Raw genomic sequence first — 22,659 nt, 5'->3', positions numbered from 1 at the left:
ACAGGCTAGTGACCCCCACAGACTGGTGGCCCCCACAGGCTAGTGGTCTTCACAGGCTAGTGGCCCCCACAGGCTAGTGGCTCCCACAGGCTAGTGGCTCCCACAGGCTAGTGGCCCCCACAGGCTAGTGACCCCCACAGGCTAGTGACCCCCACAGACTGGTGGCCCCCACAGTCTAGTGGTCTTCACAGGCTAGTGGCCCCCACAGGCTAGTGGCCCCCACAGGCTAGTGGCCCCCACAGGCTAGTGGCTCCCACAGGCTAGTGGCTCCCACAGGCTAGTGGCCCCCACAGGCTAGTGGCACTCACAGCCAGGGGACTGAAGTTAGTGCCATTTCCCAGCTCCTCCTATTGGCCTGATCTTCCCACCCTTCAGTGTGGGTCACATCTTGGTTTCCCCACTTCTCAGCTTTTCTAGGAGTGAGGGGGTGACCCTTGGACCTCTGGGCTCACGGCCACCCTGGCTCTAGCCTGACAGCAACACAACAGGAGCCTTGGGGTGCCTGTCTGCTTGTGGTTCGGAGTCTCGGGTTTGGGGAGTGGGAATCGGAGGCTGTGAAGTCAGGCGCGGCGAGAGACCTGAGAGCTTACCTGTCGGGCCCACTCACGGCTGAACCACAGAGCATGTGTACAGACCGGCAGATGCTCCCAGGCTGAGGACACAGGGACCTTCAGAGCTGGCTTCGGCCGGCTCTCTGTCCCAGCACTGCTCTACCATCTCCAGCATCAGGCCTTCCTCTGATCTGTAACTTCCCCTCGTCTGCCTACTTCCCACTGCATCCGCAGTTTGTTCTTCCTGAGCCCAGGTGGAGCCTCACCCACTAGGGGACCTTGCTGTGGTCAGTGCAGCTCAATTCAATGAGCTTCGACGGCCAGGTGAGGACATGGAGGTTGTAGAAACCTAACCTTCAACATGGGAGGCGTAGGGCCAATTCTTTTTTTTTTTAATATTGGCTTAGTCACAAAGTTCAAAGGAAATGGGAAGGATCCAGGTTCAATTCTTGGCCATTGCCGCTAGCCATCTGCCAGAACAGAGTTCAGCAGACCTTCCAGATGAAGATTAGGAAGAAAGGCCTGGTGATCTGCTCCCCAAAAGCAGCCAGTGAAAGTCCCATAGCACACGGTGATTTGACCCCTAACTGACCACGATGATGACACAGGACTGGTCAGTGTCTTGCTCTGTCATGCATGGGTTGCCATGAATTAGAGTGGACTTGGTGGCAGCTAGCAGCAGCAACAACAACAACAACAACAACAACAATAACAACGGCAGCTGCAGCAGCAGCAGCATTAAGTCAGGGAGCTCTGCTGGCTAATGTGTGTCCAGTGAGAGTCCTCTGGTCGACAAGGCGTTGTACAACAATGGCTGCCTGCTTGGTGCCTGGGCTCAGTGGGCGAGAGGGGCTGGCAGGCATCCCTGCACCTCCCAGCTGTGACTCCGCTTCCTCCTCTGTTCTTAGAGCTGTTCACCGAGTGTTACAGCAACGACGAAGAGCTGGCCGAGCAGCTGCTGGTTTACACCTGTGAAGCCTGGGGAGGCAGCAACTGCTTGGAGCTGGCGGTGGAGGCAACCGACCAGCATTTCATCGCCCAGCCCGGGGTGCAGGTAAACAGCAGTCGCCAGCGAGATGCACATCCATGCCCAGGAGTCAAGCCTTGCACGTCAGATGCTAGGAGCAACGTTAAAAAGATGCAGCTGCAGAAACAGGTGCCCCCCTTCAGTGTCGAACCACAGTGAGGAAGTTGTGCGGTGTGTGGGAGAGGGCGCAGACATCAGTCGGAACCCTGGTTTGGAGAAATGGTGGAGGAAAGGAAGTTTGCACAAAGCAAACGCACAACAGTACTCTCTAAGCTGGGACTCTGCTTCCTACTTTCCAGGTTTCCATCCCCTGCGCGCCAGCTAAGCATGAGATGATGTGCTGGTTCCAAGCTTCCTGAGGCTCAGTTTCCTTATCTGTAAAATGAGCATAATGATGGCTACAGGAATGATGCCATAAGAATTCAGCGAGAATATTAATATACGAAAGATGCCCAGTGCTTTGTATAAGCCATTGCCCTTCTTCTAGTCGTTGTTGTGTGCCGTTGAGTCAGAAGTGACCTGTGCTGACCCTCCAGCGGGCTTTTGGAGGCAGTAAATCATGCAGAAGAACATTACTCATCCTTCTCCCACAGAGTAGCTGGCAGATGATGGATTTGAACCATGTGCTTTTGGGATTGCAGTCAAACATCTTTCCACTAGGCTACCAGCACTCCCTTTCTTCTAGATAGTGTGACTGAGTTTTTACAGAAATGATGCACGCATCACACGACTTTTGTAAACTACACAACCCTTTTGTACAGTAGTTTCCTATGATTGTCGTGCTATATGCATATGATAAATAGCGTAGTAACAGCTGTAGTTGTTGTTGCTGTTGTGTGCCATTGAGTTAAGTACAGCTCATCTCAACCTGATCAACAACAGGCTCGAACTTTACCCTATCCCATGTCTTCCTCACACCGGAGCCCATAGCAGCAATCACTTTGTCCGTCCACCAGTTGAGGGTCTCCATCCTTTTGCCAACCCTCTGCCTTTTCAGGCATGATGTCCCTGTCCAAGGAACAACCGCTCCTGGCGACATGCCTGGAGTTATTGCTGCAGAAGCATTATTACTAAGTGAGATCCCAGGGGGCCCTGGGGTTTCTGCTTGGCTGGAAAGCTCATGATGTGGCGCTTCGTGCATCAGTTTGCCGAGCAGAAGGTCAGTGGTTTGAACTCACCTGCAGCCTGCAGCTCCATGAGAGGAAGCTGGACAGTCTGCTTCCATAAATATTTACAGCCTCAGAAACCAGATGGAGGGTCTCCAGGAGTCAGAATCAACTCAACAGTAGTGGGCTTGGCTGTGGGTTTGGTAACCTAAGGGTTAGCAGGTTGAGCCCTCTCACTGGACTCTTGGGGAAGCAAGGCCTGGTGATCTGCTTTGTAAGTGTTACAGCCCAGAAGATGCCCTGGCGCAGGTTTGTGGGGCTGCCATGATTTGGCACTGAGTGGTGTTGTTATGCACTGTCCTCCTGGAACTGACCCACAGCTGACCCTCCCGCAGCTTTTCTCACAGAAGGAGATTACCCATCCTTTTCCTACAAAGCAGCTGGTGGATTCGAACCACATGCCTTCAGGATTGCAATGCAGCTTCTTACCAGTAGGCCACACTGTCTAGACACATAAATCAACAACAAAACCAGTGCAGAGATTTGGACACTGAATTCAACTAACGGCAGTCTGCACTAGGTGTCTGGGCTGGTGGGGTGGGGAGAAGGGGGTGTGCCGTCACTCAGCTGGAGGAACGTGGGGTGGAGAGGAGACGGGGGAAGGGAATTAGGGTGGACCTATGTCACACGACCAGGCTTCATCTTCACAGCAGCCGTGGAGGTGCCATCCCTGCTTTACCACTAAGCACACAGAGCTTCTGGAATGTTCCAGAACTTGCATCGAGAGGAAGGAGCCATGGTGGTATTTGATTCCATGCTCTTTGTCTTCTCTCTGGACTTCCTGGCCACACAGCTGATACTTAGTGCTGGTTGATTGCCGTCGAGTTGAGCATGACTCATAGCGACCCTAAGGACAAAAGTCCTGAAGCCCCCCTACAACCATTGACATTTATCAAAGTTCATAGTGTTTATGAAACAGGTCCAGTTGCTACCACAAGTGATGGAGACCAAGCGAAGAAGCTGGTCTGTGGCCTGGGACATGCAGAGAAGGATCTGTCTGTTGGCCCTGCTAACATCCTCGGAGAGGGACATCATGCTTGGGAGGGTGGAGGGACAGCGCAGGAGGGGAAGGGCCTCTACGAGGTGGATTGACTCAGTGATTGGAGTAATGGGGGTAGGTGTGTCAGAGACAGTGCAATTGGTACAGGACAGAGCAGGGCTGTTGTACATAGGGTCGCTATGAGTTGCAGGTGTCTCGACCGCACCTAACAACAACAACAGCCTTTTTTTAGACGTGAATCTCTGAGGCCTTCCTTCCTAGTCCGCTTTAGGGTGGAAGCTCCACTGACCCATCCACTGTGGGTGACCTGCTGGTATTTGAAATGATGACGAAGGAGCTTCCAGCTTCACGGCAGTACACAAGCCACCACAGTTGCATGCCATGCAGACAGGGCTCCAGTAAGGGTTCTTGTTGTTGTTGTTATGTGCTGTCGAGTCGTTTGCGACTCATAGCGAACCTATGTACAACAGCCCTGCTCTGTCCTGTACCAATCACACTGTCTCCGACACTCCCATCCCGATTATTCCAGTCACTGAATCAATCCACCTCATAGAGGGTCTTCCCCTCCTGCGCCGTCCCTCCACCCTTCCGAGCATGATGTCCCTTTCCAAGGACCTGTCTCTCCTCACAACATGTCCAAAGTATGTCAGACAAAGCCCCAGAATCCTTGCCTCCAAGGAGCAGCCTGGTTTAACCCTCTCCAGGATCAATCTGTTTGTTTTCCTAGCAGTCCATGGTACATTCAGTACTCTTCTCCAGCACCACAGCTCAAAGGCATCAATTCTCCTTCTGTCCTTCCTAGTCATTGTCCAACTCTCTGATGCATAACAAGTGATTGCAAAGACCATGGCCTGTATCAGGCGTAAGGGTTAGAATCGGTTAAAGTCACTGCACTCTGGCCTCACACACTCTCTAGTTGGGCATCTGTTTAAAAGTCCATTGAACCTAGAAAAGAACTGAAAGCCACACAGGGTTTCCCTTTCCAGCCTGAGCCCTCTGAGTCCAGGTAACAGACAGGACAGGGTGAGGGCGCGGCTTCTGAGCTTTGTTAGTTTTCAGCGTTCCTGAGGGCTGAGAAGAGAGGTGGCAAACATCCTCCATTTAATAGTATCTTCAATGGTCTGTGTTGCTGGTTCCCGTTTTTGTGCAGAATTTCCTTTCCAAGCAGTGGTACGGAGAGATCTCCCGAGACACCAAGAACTGGAAGATCATCCTGTGTCTGTTCGTTATTCCTCTGGTCGGTTGTGGCTTTGTTTCGTTCAGGTATAAACCAGGGCGCAGGCTGAGAGTGTGTGTGTGTGTGTGTGTGTGTGTGTGTGTGTGTGTGTGTGTGTGCAAGCGCGCGCGGACACGCTTATAGAACTGATCCCGAGGCCTTCACTTACGGCCTTCACGGTGATGTCCTCCCACTGCTGTCCCTTGTCCCGTCTCCAGGGTTGAGGTCACACTGGGAAGGGGTGGGTCATGTTTTCCATAGCCTCTGTCCCCCTCAACCGCCCAGGGCCGACTCGCCTTGTCCACCGTGGAGCGTGCCTGCTGCCCGGCTGTGGGCCTGCACGTCTGTGTTTGGGAGGGAGATGGTGGCGCTGAGCCACACACTCTCCTGGAGGCCTTTGGTGAGGACGGTGAAGAGCTCTTTCCGGCCCGCAGGAAGAAGCCCATGGACAAGCACAAGAAGCTCCTGTGGTACTACGTGGCCTTCTTCACGTCGCCCTTCGTGGTCTTCTCCTGGAACGTGGTCTTCTACATTGCCTTCCTCCTGCTCTTCGCCTACGTGCTGCTCATGGACTTCCACTCGGTCCCGCACTCCCCCGAGCTGGTCCTCTACGCGCTGGTCTTTGTCCTGTTCTGTGACGAAGTGAGGCAGGTGAGCTGGGGACAGCCAGGTGAGCGGCTCTTCCTGCGAGGGGATCAGAGCTCCTTCTCAAGCTCAAACACCTTCCACTTCCCCAAACAACTGTCCTTGTTAGGTGGCCGTTGTCCTGTAGCGTCCGGCTGACCCCAGCGGTCTGCCCACCCGATGAGACACTGATGTGGAGTAGAATTGAGAGCACACAGGGCTTCCTTTTAAAAGCTGTTTGTGACTAGGCCGTTTTAAAGTCGGTGCTACCGTGTGCCATGTCTTGGAAACGTCTTGGAAAAGGTGCGGGCAGAACGCTCCTTGGAGGTAAAGATGACGAAGCTTCAGTTCACGGACTTTGGGCCTGTTGCTAGGAGAGGCTGTTCCTGGGAGAGGGACACCATGCTTGGAAAACTGGAGGGTCAGCAAGACAGGAGGGCCCTCAATGAGATGGACTGACAGTGACTGCAGCAGTGGCCTTAAGTGTGTCAGAGATGGTGAGGTGGCACAGGACAGGGCAGGGTTCAGGTGTGTTGTTCCCAGGGTTGTAATGAGTTCTACTTGACTCACTGGGAACCTCACAACAACCACGTCTGTGTGTTAAGAAGGCGCAGGCGGAGCCCTGCGAGTTGGGGCAGAAGCAGAGCTCTGGGTGTCTGGGCAGGAGCGTGGCTCCTCCTTCCACGTAAGGAAAGGACTTTGCTGGTCTCCGGCTCTGACGTGCAGATTCTGAGCCCTGTGCCATTCCTGTTGTTGACGCGCACTGCCGCGTGGGGGCACTGTTTCTCTTCTTGTTTCCTGTCTTCTTCATGGAAACCCTGAATCTGATTATTTTACTCTGAGAAACAGTTCTGGGCCTGGTGCCCTTTAACGAGAGTTCACATTTTAAAGTGCAACAGAGCAAGGATGTCAGTTTAAAGACTTGGGTGTGTCTGACCCAACCTAGGGTGTTTTCAATTGCTTTGGATGCATCTCAAAGTTGAATCATGAGTTAGGAAGACCACAGGCTTGGTGCTTTAAATCGTGCTGCTAGAGGGGAGCACTGACCCCCATAAACTGCTAGAAGAACAGGTGTGGCCCGGAGGGAGTGCAGCCAGGGTGTCCTTAGAGACAAGGACGGTGAGATTTTGCCCTCCATACTCGGAGTATGTGTCAGGAGGGGTCAGTCCTTGGAAAAGGACATCATGCGGTCAGCGAAAGGGGAAGATCGTCAGCAAAATGGATTGACACAGTGACTGTAGAAGTGGGTTTGGATTTAGAGATGAGGACGGCACAGGACTGAGGGTTTGCATCTGTTGTTTGCAGCGTTACTGTGAGTTATAGGCAATTTGAGGGCACCCAACAACAAGAATCGTTTTTAAAATGTTTTCTCCCTGCAGCGCTGCCCTAGAGTCAAGGGTCGATCCTGGATTAACAAGTGGCCTTTTGTGGTTTACTTGGAGCCTCACACTTTTCTCCATTGTTGCTCCCAGCACGGACCTGCAGCGCTGTCTTGTGTTCCTGCGCGCAGGAAGGCTGAAGGCTGATCCTGAACCTCGGGGAGAAAGTCAGGGGGTCCCCGAAGCCGCATCCAGGCACAAGGAATTGCTGTTGTTTTTGAGCCTAATGTCATTAGCTGAGCAATGTATGTTGTTGTTATTCTTTCATTCACTATTTACTTCCTCTTGCTGTTCTGATCCGTGTTAACTCTCCTCGGTCGATTCTGTTTATAAATCTTTCTCTTGCTTTTCATATGGAGTCTTCTTCCCCAACTGCCCTTTTATGACTGACTGACATCTTGCAGCATACTTTGTTCTAGTTTCACCCACGTTACACACTATTTCACAAATTCTCAGTCATTTTTTAGTGACCTATAATACTCCACTGTGTGAACACACCACCAATCCTTTGTCTATTCGATCATTTATGTGTGTGAATCTGTTAATGTCAGTGGCTCAGCATTCTACGTTAGATAGCCTTAACCGTACCCACTGCCACTTCTCTTTTACAATGATGTAGGACAGAGAACTGCCCCACTGGGCTTTCCAAGGCCGTCACTTTTACGAACTAGACTATCATGTCTTTATTTCATGGAGCAACAAATGGGTTTGAACTACTAACCCTTCAAAAGCAGCCTAACACCTAATCCTGTGTGCCAGCAGGCCTCCTCCTTCATGTATTGGTTAAGTTACATTTAACAGAAAACACACATAGGAACTAGGTTCTTTGTTGAAATTGTGACCAGAGTCTGCAAGATCCCAGCCTGATTTCTCTGCAATAGTGGTTCAGTCAGGAGTTCTGGGGTCGGAGCGGTTAGCATGCTTCCCTGCTAATGAAAAGGTCTGTGGTTTGAGCCCACCCACTGCTCTCTGGGAGAAAGACGTGGTAACCCGCTTCTGTAAAGGTTGTTGTTGTCGTCATGAACCGTGGAGCTGACACCAACCCACAGCTGACCCTCTGGGCTTTCAAAGGTCGTTAACTGCATGGGGAAAGATTGCGCATCTTTCTCCCATGGAGCAGCTGGTGGCCTCAAACCACGTGCTCTTGGGATTGCAGCGCAGTTTCTTACCACTAGGCCACCCGAGCCACGGTGGAAACCCTGTGCGTCAGGGGTACTTGGTGTTAAAGTCAGTACCAAGTTGACAGCAGTGTTGAGCTCTTACATGGCTCATTATTTGTTAATTCAGTGTTCAAGGTGGCCTTATAGGACTTAATTGTCAAGAAAAACAAATCAGGAAATCAAATAAAGAAATAGAAATCATCATTTATATTTCTTGAGACATAAATAATATTTCTTTTTTATATTTTTTTAATTGTGATTTTAACAAAAGTTTCTAGAAAACTTGGATTTCCATTCGTTCATTGCTGCACATTTTCCTCCCTACCCCCCTCCAGTTCACTCTTCTCTTTAAAAAATTCATTCCTTATTGTACAATTTCCGTCCTCCTCCCTACCCCAGTCCACTTTGCTATGAACTTCTTATTCTGGACTGTTGTCATGCATATAATGCCTAACCATCTACTCCTTTTAAATAATTCTTTCCCTCATTTGTTCCAATGCAGTGTTCATTATTTACTCCATCTTTTTTTGGGTTCCCCCCACCAACTTCCAATGTCAGTCCTGTTTTATAACAGTGACATTATGCAGTATTTGTTCTTTTGTGACAGATATTTCACTCAGCATAATGTCTTCCAGGGTCACCCATTTTGTATATTTCATGAGTTCCTTGTTTTTCAATGCTGCATAGTATTCCATTGTACGAATATACCACAGAGACTTAGGGTTTCCAGTCATTCATTGTTGTACTTTTCTCCCTGCCCACCCCTTCCCCCAATTCACTCTTCTTGAAAGTAAAAGAAAAACTCTTTCATTGTTATGCAATCACTCCCCCCAAGTCTGCTCCACTGTGCAGCCCTCATTCTGGACTCCTGTCATGACAGTAATACCCAATCATATATCCCTTTTAAACAGCTCTTTTCCTCATCTGTTTCAATATGGTAAATATCATTTCTCCCCTCCTTCTCTGCTTTCCCTCAACCCCAATGCCAGTCCTGTTTTACAACAATGGCCCTATGCAATATTTGTCCTTTTGTGACTGAGATATTTCACTCAGCACAATGCCCTCCAGGGTCATAAATTTTGCATAATATTTCATGAGTTCCTTGTTTTTCAATGCTACATAGTATTCTATTGTGTGAATATACTATAGCTTCTCTATCTGTTCATTTGTTGATGGGCACTTGGGTTTTTTCCAGCTCTTTGCTATTGCAAACATAGTCACAATAAACATGGGTGTGCATTGCCCTTTGCTTTTGAGTTTATCTCAACCCCAAGTGACCTGTAGGACAATGTCAAGCTGCTTCAAAGGCTGTGACCTCTGTGGAAGTGGAACTGTCACGTCTTCCTCCCAGGGAGCGGCTGGTGGCTTTGAACCACTGAACTTTTGGTGCTTTCCTCACTGTGCTCCCAGAGTTCCTTCTGTAAAATGGAAAGAATTCTGCCTTGGAGTCGCTATGGGGAAGCTCCCTCTGTCACACAGGATTGCTGTGAGCTGGGACGAGCTTGATGACACCAACACCAATAACAGGAACGATGGAGCCCAAAGTAACAGTGAGAAGTCAGTGAGAAGCGATCAGTGGAGATTCCAACCCTGGTCCCACCACTTACTGGCTGTGTAAAGTGGGGACCAGTGACTGGCTTTCTGGGGCCCCATTTGAGCAAAGCAGGACTGTAATCCCTGAGGAGGAAGGAGGCCCTTCTGGCGAGTCTCCTTTTTTTCTTTAGTAAAATTTTTTATTTTAATTGTCTTTTAACAAAAGTTTATAGAAAAGATGGATTTTCATTCATTCATTGTTGCACATTTTACCCCCTCTCCCTCCCTTCCCCTCCCCAAACTGATTTTTTTCACTAGTTTATTTACAAAATGCTAATACAAATTTGAACAAATTCTTTCAATTTCCCTCACCCTCTCCCATCAAATTGTACAACCTAATGATTAATCCTCTCTTCTCCCTGCACATCCACATCCCTTTGCTTCCAGCCTCTCTCACCCATCCTGTGTCCTTATACTCCTTCTACAATAATGTCCTTATACAATATTTAACCTTGTGGTACTGAGTTCCCTCAGCATAATGCTCTCCTGTCCCTCCCAAGTTAGGTAATAATTTACAAAGTTATTGCTCTCGCATGCTGCATAGTATTCCATTGTGGGAATGTACCATGATTTCTCAATCCATTCGTTTGTGGTTGGACATGTGGGCTGTTTCCATGTTCTTGCGATGGTAAATAATGCTGCTATGAACATAGGTGTACAAATCTCAGTTTGAGCCTCAGTTCTCATATTCTCAGGCTATTTTCCAAGTAGTGGAATAGCTGGGTCATATGGAATTTCTATGTTCAGCTTTTTGAGGAAGCGCCAAATGGCCTTCAAGAATGGTGGTACCATTTTACAATCCCACCAACAATGTATAAGAGTTGCTTTCCTGGCAAGTCTCCTTAGTGAAACTGAGAAGTGCCTCGTCTGTTTGGACACATTTGTTTGCCATGGCTTCCATGCTTGGCACAAGCATGGCCCATGATTTCCTCATCTGGGCTCCCCTGGGCCTGTGAGCTTATCTCCACTCCTCCCTTAGCTTGTTTCAACAGGTTTTCTGTCTTTCCCATGGAATAGTGGATTCCCTAAGAATCAGCATCCCACCTAATTCCAAGCTCTGTATGTGGGGAGTCAATTCCAATAGGTATTTGAAATCCCCCAATCCCTAAGTAAATGCATTTCGAATGTTGGAAGGGAAGGGTTAGTGCCTCCTGGGGTAAGTAAATGCATTTCAAATGTTGGAAGGGAAGGGTTAGTGCCTCCTGGGGAAGTCAGGTCTGGGGTGGGCTTCAGGAGTGGTCCAGATGAAGCCTCCTCATCCCTCTCCATCCACACCCTCTTTGTCTCGGGTCCTCATGGCCCAGTCTTCCCTGTAGAAGTGGTGACTGGTACCTCCTAGTGATATATACACAGGGAGTCCTGGTAGCTTAGTGTCCTGCCTCTTGTGCTGCTAACTGAAAAGTCAGCAGTTCAAAGCCACCAGCTGCTCCAAGGGAGAAAGATGAGCCATTTCCTGTTATAAGAAAACCCAGTGCAGGGTTGCTGTAGGTCAGAACGAATTTAACAGCAGCCAAGCAGCATACACACACATACACAAATGCACACACACAAACACGCACACAATTGATGAGGCCGACTAGTCCTGTGCCTCTTCTGTGGCCGTGTCTGTCCCCACAGCGACACCTACAGCTTCTCTGTGCTAAGGAAAAGGAAAAGGAAAAGAAAGCGCACTTCCTCTTATCCAGATGTTCTACTGCCGTGTGCCAGCAGCTGGTTGGTGAATTCATTGCCGTCTGGAGAACCCTCCCAAGGACCCTCGGCAGTGGCGTGGTTAAAGAGTGTGGCTGTTAACCAGAGGTTGGGGTTTCTCACCCACCAGCTGCCCTGTGGGGTGTGGCATCTGCTTCTGTAAAGATTGCAGCGTAGCTGATTCCCTGGGTCTTAGAGGGCCACAGGGGTCAGCCTGGCTTTAGTCCGGGTAACCCTTGCTGAGTGAGAGTTGAGCAGTACAGCCCAGGCCACTGTATGTCATGGCCTTGGTGGTCCGCTGTCACCCGCACAGGCTGTGGTCACCCCCTAAGGATCCGTGAGCCTTTTCCTTGACTCTGTCAGCTTGGTGACAGGATAGCCTGCTTGGACCTTCTGGAATAGCCCAAGGAGCTTTGATGGTGTGGTGGTTAAAGAACTTAACTGCTGAAAGGTTGGTGGTTGGAGCCCAGCAGCTGCCCTGAGGGAGAGAGATGAGGGTCTCCGCTTTCTTTCAGATGACCGTGTCGGGAAGACTGTGGGGCAGCTCTGCTGTCACTGTGCACATTGGAACTGACCCAGCAGCAGCGGAGGCTCACTGGGTTTGGGGTTTTGGAGTCCGAGCATGTGAGGAAGACCCAGGATGAGATGGGTCGACACCATGACTGTGGCAATGGGCCAGGTGTGTCGGAGATGGCGAGGTTGGCTCAGGACGGGGCAGAGTTCAGAGCCATGTCTCAGAGGGTCAACCTGACAGCACATCACAACAATAGGACACACTCGGCATCTGGAAGAACAAAGACAGAAGTTATTGGTTTAAGGATTGGAGGGGAGGGGGTCAGGAGGCTGGGATGGCCAGTGTGCCTGAGCTGCTGATAGCCCGTGTGCCCTTTCTCCATGTTATAGTGGTACATGAATGGCGTGAACTACTTCACCGACCTGTGGAACGTGATGGACACGCTGGGCCTTTTTTACTTCATAGCTGGGATTGTGTTCCGGTAAGTCCTTCTCACTGCTGTTCCCAGGTCCAAGTTTCGTGGGATTCTCTTAGATGCAAAGGGGACAGAGAGATCCCTGGAGATTTGCCCCCAGGGGCGGCCGTCACCGTAAAGGTCCTCACGTTGGAGTGAAAGCTTTGCTGCCTTAGTGGGGTGCCCTTTTAACGTCACTACCATGTCCTCGGAGAGGGACATCATGCTTGGTAGGGTGGAGGGACAGCGCAGAAGGAGAAGGCCCTCTATGAGGTGGATTGATTCAGTGCCTGGGGTAATCGGGATGGGTGTGTCAGAGACGGTGTGATTGGCACAGGACAGAGCAGAGTTTAAGGCTGTTGTACATAGGGTCACTATGAGTCACAAGCGACTCAACGGCACATAACAACAACAACAACCATCTAGAATTGAGCTCAGATGTCGTCAGGCTTTCCTCTCTGTTCCTGAAGAATTTGCAGAGAGAGTACTAGAAATTGAGGGTGTTGAATGCCTTGTCACTGGCTTCATCTGGGACTGCATAAACTAAAGAAGTCCCTGCCTGGGGCAAACAGTTAGTACTGAGTCAATTACTGAGGTCGGTGATTCTAAACCATCCTGAGAGGCCTTGGGAGAAGGGCCTGGTGAGCTGATTCTGAACCTTTAACCGTCGAGACCGTGTGCATGCCAGCTCTGCACTGGCACTATGGGGCAGTCTGTGAGCGACTCACAACTGATTCAGTGGCAAAGGGTCTGATCTTCTAAAATGCACTTAAATTTGAGCTCCAGCCAGGGACCCCGCCCCTTCAGTTACCAGCACCTCATTTCAATCCCCGGAACTGTGCGTGTGGTGAGAAGTAATCCTGAGCAACCATCAAGGCACAAAGCAATGCAGAGTTTACGTGACAGAAACTGTGGGGACCGGCTACTCCCCCAAATTCCGACCCACATCCTCCATGCCTGCATCCCTCAGGCTCATGCTGGCCAGGCCTTCCACAAAGAGCGTTAAGTGGAAGCTCGTGGTTAACAGGTGGCAGAGCCACGTGAACCCACGTTGTGGAGACATCTAGCCATCAACAGTCACACGTAGGCAGGATGAGATTGTTAACAAGGACCATACAATGTGAAGGGGGAAACCCCATTTCCTCCTCAGAGAGCCTCCTACCCTGCTTGAGTTAATGGTCCTGGTAGTTGAATCAAGTTGGTTTGATATGATTTCTAGAATATTCCAGTTAAAAAGTACATTAGTTAACACTTGAGCAAATGGTTAACCAGTCAATTGATGTGAATGAGAGAAGTTGTTTCTACAGGAAATGTGGGAGCGGGGGGAGGGGGGCTGAGGTGTGTGTGTATATGTGTGTGTGTGTGTGTGTGTGTGTGTGTGTGTGAAGTTTCAAGCAATTGAAGGTTTGGGATAATTTTATCAATGCTGCCCAGTCAGTGGCTGTAGCCGCAGAAGGCATGGCTCCAATGCTGGATGTGCTGAGGGCGAAGGCTCCGGAGGTATGAAGCCCTGCAGCTTTGTGTGTGTTGTGGAACCACTGATGCCCTTGCTCAGGCTTCAGTCTCTGAGGGCAGGGAACCATGGCCTTGGCCTTCAGTGGCCGGTAACAGCCTGGTGTCCACTGTCAGCTTGCCAGCTCTCGGCTGTGTTTCTGATGTCTGATTCTCTGTGAAAAACAAAACTTTGAAATGTCTTCTCCATACCTCAGAAGTGTCTGTTTCCTTTTTTTCCACAGGCTCCACCCTTCCAACAAAAGCTCTCTGTATTCTGGACGAGTCATTTTTTGCTTGGATTACATTATATTCACTCTGAGGTTGATCCACATTTTCACTGTTAGCCGAAACTTGGGGCCCAAGATTATAATGTTGCAGAGAATGGTAAGCTTCCAGGATGCGGGTGCTTTGTTGTTGCTTGGTGCCCTCACATCGGCTCCTACACACAGTGACCCTGTGAACACAGAGCAAAAGCTCCCCAAGTCCTGAGCCGGAGCCCCATGTCGGTCCATCTCTTTGAGGGTCTTTCTTTTTCTCACTGGCCCTCCTCTTTAAGTGATGTGGTGCTTAGAGCTCTTCAGTTGTTGGCTCGAGAATTTTGTGCATTTTGTTCGAAGAGTGACTTGTGTTTCAGGATTGATAAATGTTTGCTTTGATGTTTTCAGCAGCTGAGTCTCCCTGGTTAAAATTTAACAAAGGGCAGCTGAGGGGACAACTGTGAGCCTTGGAGTGAGGCTAACAAAGAATCTTGATCCCTGGCATTTATCTAGATTTTACACTTTACAGAACATTTTCATAAGTCCTAATGATCCATCATTCTCCTTTGGGGCTCAACAATTGGCTGAGGACATACCCAGGATGGTCTTGTTGTTAGGGGACATCAAGTCAACTGCAACCCATAGCAAGCCTGGGTCCGGCAGAGCTGAACCCTGCACCTCGTGGTCTCCGATGGGATCCAGTCTGTTGTTGCAGTCCCTGTCTGTCTTGTGGGGGCTCTTCCTCTCTTTCTCTGACCCTCCCTCTGCCTTTCCCAACACCATGTCTTTTCCCAAGGACTGATCCCTTCTGACAAGCAGAGTAAGAAGAGACGTTTCATCTTCTTTGCATTTGCTCTTCCTCAAGACAGACTTGTTTGTTCCTTTGGCAATCCACTGCAGGTGTTCAGTACTGTTCAACAATATCACAGTTCAAAGGTATTGGTTCTTCTGTCATCACTCATCGTCCCATTTCCAGATGCACCAGGAACAAGTGAGAAGAGCATGGCTTGGATCAGGTGCACGTTGGCCTCAAGCTGACATTCTTGTTCTTAAGCACTTTGGAGAGATCCTTGAAGGCAGATTTCCCCAATATAACATGCTTTTTGGTGTCTTGACTGCTGGTACTAAGGGAATTGATTGTGGATCCTAGTAAGTGGAAATTGTTTGCCACTTCAACCTTTTCTTCATCTTCTCTCACGATGGGGATAGGCAGGATGGGGGTCTGAAAGCCATTGAATAGATTGGACTCCAGCATCTGAAGGGGTCTGGAAACATGCTGGAGGTTAGGAGTTCAGCTGGGACTGGAACTTCCTATGTAATGTTGTCATCGGTGTGTTGGTGTTCAGTACCATGGCGTCAAGTACGATCCCATGAACAATAGATCTGATCACTCTCCTATTCAACACCGTCCTTATTGTCCTCCACACATTCCACCAACACTGTCAATCTGTCTCGCTGACCCTCCACCTTTCCAATCATGCTGTCCCCTTCCAAGGAATACCCTCTTCTAACGTGTCCAAAGTATGTGAGATGAAGCTGCACCGTCTTTGCCTCGAAGGAGCATTCCAGCTGCACCCTCTCCACGACCGATCTGCTTGTTCTTCTGGCCGTCCACGGGGTATCCAGCACTCTTCTCCAACACACAAGGCGAAGTCGTCTATTCTTTTTCTGTCATGCGTCTTCATCATCCAGCTCTCAGATGCATAGCAAGTGGTTGCGGACTGTGGATTGAATCAGGCACGTCTGAGTCTTAGGGGTAATCTGTAGACAGAGGGAAAAGATGAATGGAATTAGCCTGGTGGTGCAGCAGTTCAGCACTCAGTGGCTAACTAAAAGGTTGGCTGATCGAACCCCTCCAGCCCCTCTGTGGAAGGAAGAAGACCTAGCTGCTTGCCTGCTCCCAAGAGATTTCTCCCTCCTGCCACTGAGTTGATTCAGATTCTTGGCGTCCCTTGGAGGCCAGAGTGGAGCCCCCATTGGGTTCATAAGGCTGTAGATGTTTATATAAGCAGACGGCCTCAACTTTCACCTTCAAAGCCTCTGGTAGGTTCAGACTACGGATCTTTTGAGCTCTAATCACTGTGGCCACTAGGACTTCTTCTATAAAGGTACAGAAGACCCTATGGGGCGCCTTCTCCTCTGTCACGTTGGGGGGGTTGATATGAGGTCACCTCAGTGACACCTCGCAGCAGCCACAGTAATGGGCATGTGTCACTTCGAGGGAGATGTGGGTGCACTTAGCGTGCTTTCCTGAGAACCACACTCCATGCTTTTGTCTGTAACTCACATGGGTGTTGGGCTGAGCTCATCTGGAGGCTGTGGTTTCGCTCAAAGCATATCTGAGGCATCACATCACCGTAGGTTCATGCTGTGTATGCAAAGTCAGGGCAAAAAGTTAAGCTTTTCATTCTTGTCTAACCATGATAGCTTTCCCTGAAAAATTTGGGGAAAATTCAGGGCAAACAACATTGAGTTTAAGGAATGAGAACTTTCTAGGGTGTCCAGAAAGAGGTACCCCCAAACTAGGCCTCTCTTTGACTACCTGGTGTCTGCCATGCTGAGATTTGCTCTACTGGTTTGGGGACCAGTTAGCAAAAAGGCAACTTTCACTCTGGAAGGTAGATGCTGTGAGGCCCAAGGGTGAACCATGAGGGGTGAACGCCAGTAGAGCTGAGGCCTTGGGCAGGGTCAGCTGGGGCGCTGGGCTGTGTGCAGGAGCTGACCGCGCTCTGTCCTGACTCCGTCCTGACCCTGTCCTGACCTTGTCCCTGACCCCTTCCTGACACTGTCCTGACCCTGTCCTGATTCCATCCTGACTTTGTCCTGACATCTCCCCAAAGCTGATTGATGCCTTCTTCTTCCTGTTTCTCTTCACTGTGTGGGTGACTCTGTCCTGACCCCTTCCTGACCCTTCCCTGACCCAGTCCTGAATCCATCCTGACCGTGTCCTGACATCTCCCCGCAGCTGATCGACGTCTTCTTCTTCCTGTTCCTCTTTGCTGTGTGGATGGTGGCCTTCGGCGTGGCCAGGCAGGGCATCCTCCGGCAGAACGAGCACCGCTGGAAGTGGATTTTCCGCTCGGTCATCTACGAGCCCTACCTGGCCATGTTCGGGCAGGTGCCCAGCGACGTAGACAGTAAGTGGGCATGGCGCTGGTAGGAGCCAGTGGGGAGGAGGCAGGAACTTCCCACAGTGGCCTCTGGCCTCTATTCTGACCCCAACTGCAGACACCCCCTCACCTGACCACAATGAGGACAGAGGCCCCTCCACCCTGTTTCTTCGCGCCCACACAGGCTTTTAGCTGGGCCTTGCTGGTGGGCCCAGCCATTCACTGGCCTCTCTTACGCCTTTGCATGTAGGCTGTTCATACGTCCAGCATTACTGTGGAGCGCAGCAGGCCCCGTGAGTTGGGAAGCCAGGGCTGCAAGTTGCTCCCTCCCTTGTGACAGTGCCCAGCACAAGCACAGACTTTGTCTTGTCCCCAGTCCCTCCTAAGGACCCCTGTGGCCTTCGGGTCCCCTCCCCCAGGTACCACGTATGACTTTTCTCACTGCACCTTCACTGGGAACGAGTCCAAGCCGCTGTGCGTGGAGCTGGACGAGCACAGCCTGCCCCGCTTCCCCGAGTGGATCACCATCCCCCTCGTGTGCATCTACATGCTCTCCACCAACATCCTGCTGGTCAACCTGCTCGTCGCCATGTTTGGGTATGTGGCTGGCTGTCTTCTCTGCCAGCGACCTTCTAGTCAACATGTTTGGGTATGTGATTGGCTGGCTTCTCTGCCAGCGACCTTCTAGTCAACATGTTTGGGTATGTGATTGGCTGGGTTCTCCGCCAGCGACCTTCTAGTCAGTGTATTTGGGTATGTGGTTGGCTGGGTTCTCCGCCAGCGACCTTCTAGTCAACGTGTTTGGGTATGTGATTGGCCATGTTCTCTACGAGCCTCCTGCTGGCCAGTGTGTTGGTCTCTGTGTTTGGGTACGTACTGGGCTGTGTTATCTATCTACAGACAACCTGCTGGCCCCAGTGTTTGGGAATGTGCTTGGCCATGTTCTCCACCGACTTCCTGCTGGTCATCCAGTTGGTAGGGTGTACACTTGCTCATACATATTCATGCCCAGCCTGTCTCTGATGGCCAGGCTGCATGAGGGTCTGCGATAGGTGAGGGCTGTGGACAGACACAGCAAGCTTGGCTCCAAAGGCCCGTTCCTGAGGGACTTGGATTGGATTGGGACCGGGCTTGGTCATCACTAGAGGATTGCTGTTCTGGAGAGGATAGTGGCCATTTGGGACTGTGTTAAAGACAGAGTGTCACGGCGTATGGGCGCACTTAGCATGACTTACAGTAACAAACCAGTAAATCCAGAGTCTGTGCAAGCACACCTCGGAGATCTTGAGTGCAGATGCTCTTCCAAGCGAATATCCCAATAAGACAAGCCACACTAATTTTTTTCCTCAGTGTGTATACATGTTATGTTTATGCTACGCTGTGTTCATTTTAAGTGTGAAATAGCATGTTAAAAAGTTTGCGATATTGTGAAAATGACTAAAAATAGACCGACACACAGATATGAAGTGAGGACATGCTGTTGGGGAAATGGCACTTGTAGACTTGCTTGATGGGGGGTTGTCATAACCTTCAACCTGTAAAAAGCACCGTGTCTGCCAAGTGCAAGAAAGTGGAGCCTCATGGAACAAGGCCGGCCTGTCCCTTCAGCCTCTATCTAGCTTCTCAGGACTGCCGTAACAAGGTGCCGCAAACAGGGCGGCTCAGAACACCAGGAATTTGATGTCTTACAGTTCCGGACATTCTCTCTCACACTGTCGTTGAGTTGAAGCCGATTCATAATTGACCCTCCAGTTGTTTTCCAGAGGTGGTAAATTGCAAGAGAGGAGATTGCCCATCTTTCTTCTGAGAAGCCGCTGGTGGATTCGAACTGCTTGTCTTTCGAACTGCAGCACAACTCCTTGCCCACTAGGAGCCCAGAGTTCTGGTGGTTAGAATTGAGTTCTGGAGCTTGAAACTCCAAAATCAAGGTGTTAGCAGAGCCAGGCTCTGTCTGAAAGTCCAGGAAGAATCCTTTCTGTCTCCCTGTCTTCTGGTCGTTCTGTCAATCCTTGTTCCTCAGTGTGCTGCTGCTTCACTCCAATCTCGGCTACGTCCTCCCGTGGCATCTCCCTGTCTGGGCCCTGTCTCCCCTTGTTTGTAAGGACACCAGTCCCCTAGGGTTACAGCTCTCTTTAGCATGACCTCATGTTAACTGCACTAATTTCATCTGCAGAGACCTCCATTCCAAACAAGGTCACATTCACCTTGCACTGGGATGAGGACTCCAGCATGTCCTTAGAGGGTGGAGTGGTGGTAATACTGCAATTCAGGGGACCTCACCTCTAAATTCCTTTATGATGGACTCCCTGGCACTGAGTGTGGGCTTTAAATGATCAAACTTTACTTAGTAGCTGCTTTAAAAGTGTCATTAAATATAGCAGAGTTGGAGTAAGTCTTCTTGGGGGCTCATGTCGAAGGCTGAGGGAGAAGGTAATTGACATGGTTTTTTGTATTTATTTATTTAATCATTATTAATTATTATTATTAGCTTTGGCAATTCTCCTTACACATTGAGAATGTTCTTTTAAAATTTCCTTTTCATCTCCCTTCTGAGGATTTCCATAGTAGTTTAAGTGGAAGTATCTTTGTTTTTTCTCTTTAAGGTAGATAATAATTTTAAGTTCATGAGTCCTGACCCGGATAGATAAATAGGCAATTTGCAAACAAATACACAAATTCAAGAAGTTATATGCTATACCTTAGGGTGCAAGAGAATTAAGGTTTTAGTAATCTAGATAAAACATAAATACCAAAAGGTGGTAACTTTATCAAACAGAAATTCATTTTCTCACATTGTAGGAGGAGAAATGACTGAATTCAGAGTGTGGGTGCCAGTGGAAGGCTTTCTCTTTTTGTGGCTTTACATCTATCTTCTTTCATCTCTGCTTGCTTTCTTCCTTTCTTAACCTGTTCCTTTATGTCCTGGAAGAGATTGATTTCAGACACCCCTGCCTGAGTTCTACTCATTACCACAAAAGCCCCATTTGCCAGACGGGATTATAACTACACGTCATTTTGGCGGCACACCTCTTGCAAACTCAGAAACTATGAAAGAGAAGATAAGTGCTTTTGGCTTTATAAACTAAATCATTAGCATAAAAAAATTCCTTAAGTGAAGTCAGAAAACATGTGATGGGTCATTTTTGCAGGGCATCTGGGGAGCAAGGGCTTTTCGTTCTAATCTAGAAAGAGCTCCTGCAGATTGACAGGAGAAAGAACCCGACTGACAAATTGGCTAAGGACGTGAGCAAGCATTACAGACAGAGACTGGGAATGACCATTAAGTACAAGAGAAGGTGCTCACAGATAGACTTCTGTTTTACAAGCAGATGCTGGCTTTCAGCCCACATGTTAACAAGAATTACCAGGAGCGCTTGGTGTAGAAGGTGCTGTTGGGAAATCAGACATTGATACTGGGACCGTGAATTCATTCCAAGCCTTTAGAAAGTTATTTGAAAACAACTCTTAAAAGAAAAAAACCAACCAAACAAGCCCATGTGCAGAAACCTTTGACCCAGTTCCGATGGCCCAGTGGAAGGAGCTGTGCTGCCCACCTGAAGGCACGTGGTTTGAATCCACTAGCTGTTCTATGGAAGAAAGTTGGCTGTCTTCTCCTAGACGATTTCCTGCCTCTGGAAATCCAGCGAAGGGTCAGCTATGGGTCAGTTCTCTCTGGATGGTATGTAACAATGATACCATCACACTTGTAAGGCACTCTGGGGGCACAGTGATTAAACCGTGCTCTGCCTTGTTAGAAGAGGGCTTGGACTGTTTGATTCCTGCAGAAAGATGCCCAAGGTTCTTATTTTATGTTGTCATTGTCTTTCCAAAGTCACAGACCATGGAGTCAGGACTGACACATAGGTGACCTGCCAACATGTTTTCAGAAGCAGTAATTGCACAGAAGGAGACCGGCCATCTGTCCTCTGAGGAGCAGCTGGTGGGCAGCACAGCTCACCAGACCGCTCTTTCCACAGGGAGATGGCTAAATAAATTGTGTTATGTCCATCCTGGAGAACATGATACAGCTTTTTTTAAAAGGAAAACCCATTAGGTCTAGCTATATGACTTAAAAGGATGGCATTTTGTTAAAAAATACAAAGTACATTGTAGGTTAATGTTGATGGTAAAAGGAACAGAACAAGACTTTAAAAGGAAACAGCCAAGCACATGTGTATCTACGTAAGTAGGTCGATCTTGCGTAAAATTGCAGCAAAGACATTTTTAAAAATCAGCAACAGACCCCCATCAAGCCAGCGGTTGTCACGCTGTCTCCTCCCCCGACGCCCCCGTGTGTGGCAGAGTAGGACTGCACTCGTGGAGCTGTGAGATTCCCGGGATGAGGGTCATCAGCCTTGGTCAGTCAGCTGCCTGACCAGCCAGTGTCTCCCCTGAGCAGGGCAGGGTGCGGTGGACAGTTCCTCTAACTACCGTGTTCCCCATGTGCCCTGGGAGGGGCACACATTGTCAGGCTGCCTGGTCCACCTTCTCACTATGGCACAGTGATATTTCTACAATGCCACTGCCCTGCTAAAGGTTCCAGATGGGGTCCAGAGGGTCCCCTGAGCTTTCAGGGTAAGTTCTGGGCGGCTCAGCTTCTGCAGGACACCGTCTATGACTGGCATCTGAGGATAGCTCCTGGCTTCTGACCTGCACTCTGTCCCGGGCAGGCCACTACCTGTGGGTCCCCAAACAGGGGCCCTTCTGCACCTGTCAGTGTTGCTGATGTGAAGGCTTCTGTTTGTGTGCAGTGCCTCATCCTGACCCTCTCCCATCAGCATGTTCTTGAAGAGGATCCCAGCCTCGCCCTATCCTGAGTGGTCCCGAAAGCCGCTCCCCAGTCTGAGCAGAGACTCTTTGGGGTCCCGGGTTCTTCTTGGAACATGCAGCTCCGAGGATGGTGACCATGTGTACATTCTGAGCACCTGGCCCCTCAGGGTCATCTGATAACGAGCTGGACTTCTCCACTATTAGGCGGGTGCCCGCTGCCCACTGCACTTCCTTGCATGAGGCCAGTAACAGGCAGGAAGGGCTCTTCACAGTAACGGTGGCATCAGTTCTGTCCCGTGTGGCTGGGACACGGAGGCTGTGTGGCTCTGAATGGGGAGCTCACTGCCCCCTCACTTCCTGTACCTGGTGGCCAGGGAGGGCCTGGCGTTCAAGGGAGAAGAAACACACTGCATGGTGTCCGAGGGGCCTGGGGTCTGAGCTTACAGAGTGCACAGGTACTGGGTGATTCACACTTACGTGGGTGGAATGCAGTGATGACCAAGTCCCACACTCGAGCAAGGGTGGGAGGCAGAGATGGGGTGCAGGATCCCGCCTACAATCATAGGTGGGCCGCTTGCCCCTGAGTGGACATACGGTGACCCCACGTGCAGCAGTGAAGATGCGTGCTCTCTGTGTTTGGGGGGTGGTGTGTTTG

At 49.9% G+C, this 22,659-nt stretch overlaps 1 protein-coding gene across 1 annotated transcript in view; it reads left to right on the top strand.

Moving 5' to 3' along the window:
• TRPM8 (transient receptor potential cation channel, subfamily M, member 8) overlaps positions 1 to 22,659 on the top strand; it is a 93,293-nt gene that overhangs the window by 41,812 nt on the left and 28,822 nt on the right. Inside the window, exons 14-20 of the mRNA XM_006893455.1 lie at positions 1,460 to 1,605; positions 4,895 to 5,007; positions 5,395 to 5,611; positions 12,309 to 12,400; positions 14,110 to 14,251; positions 17,090 to 17,261; positions 17,654 to 17,831. Coding sequence (XP_006893517.1) covers positions 1,460 to 1,605; positions 4,895 to 5,007; positions 5,395 to 5,611; positions 12,309 to 12,400; positions 14,110 to 14,251; positions 17,090 to 17,261; positions 17,654 to 17,831 — 1,060 coding nt within the window. The remainder of the gene's footprint in view (positions 1 to 1,459; positions 1,606 to 4,894; positions 5,008 to 5,394; positions 5,612 to 12,308; positions 12,401 to 14,109; positions 14,252 to 17,089; positions 17,262 to 17,653; positions 17,832 to 22,659) is intronic.

Source organism: Elephantulus edwardii, unplaced genomic scaffold, assembly GCF_000299155.1.
Source record: "Elephantulus edwardii isolate Elephantulus edwardi_28Jun2011 unplaced genomic scaffold, EleEdw1.0 scaffold00127, whole genome shotgun sequence".
NCBI classification, from domain to species: Eukaryota; Metazoa; Chordata; class Mammalia; order Macroscelidea; family Macroscelididae; genus Elephantulus; species Elephantulus edwardii.
Note: the sequence above shows the minus strand (reverse complement) of the source record. Positions and strands in the feature narration are given on the sequence as shown.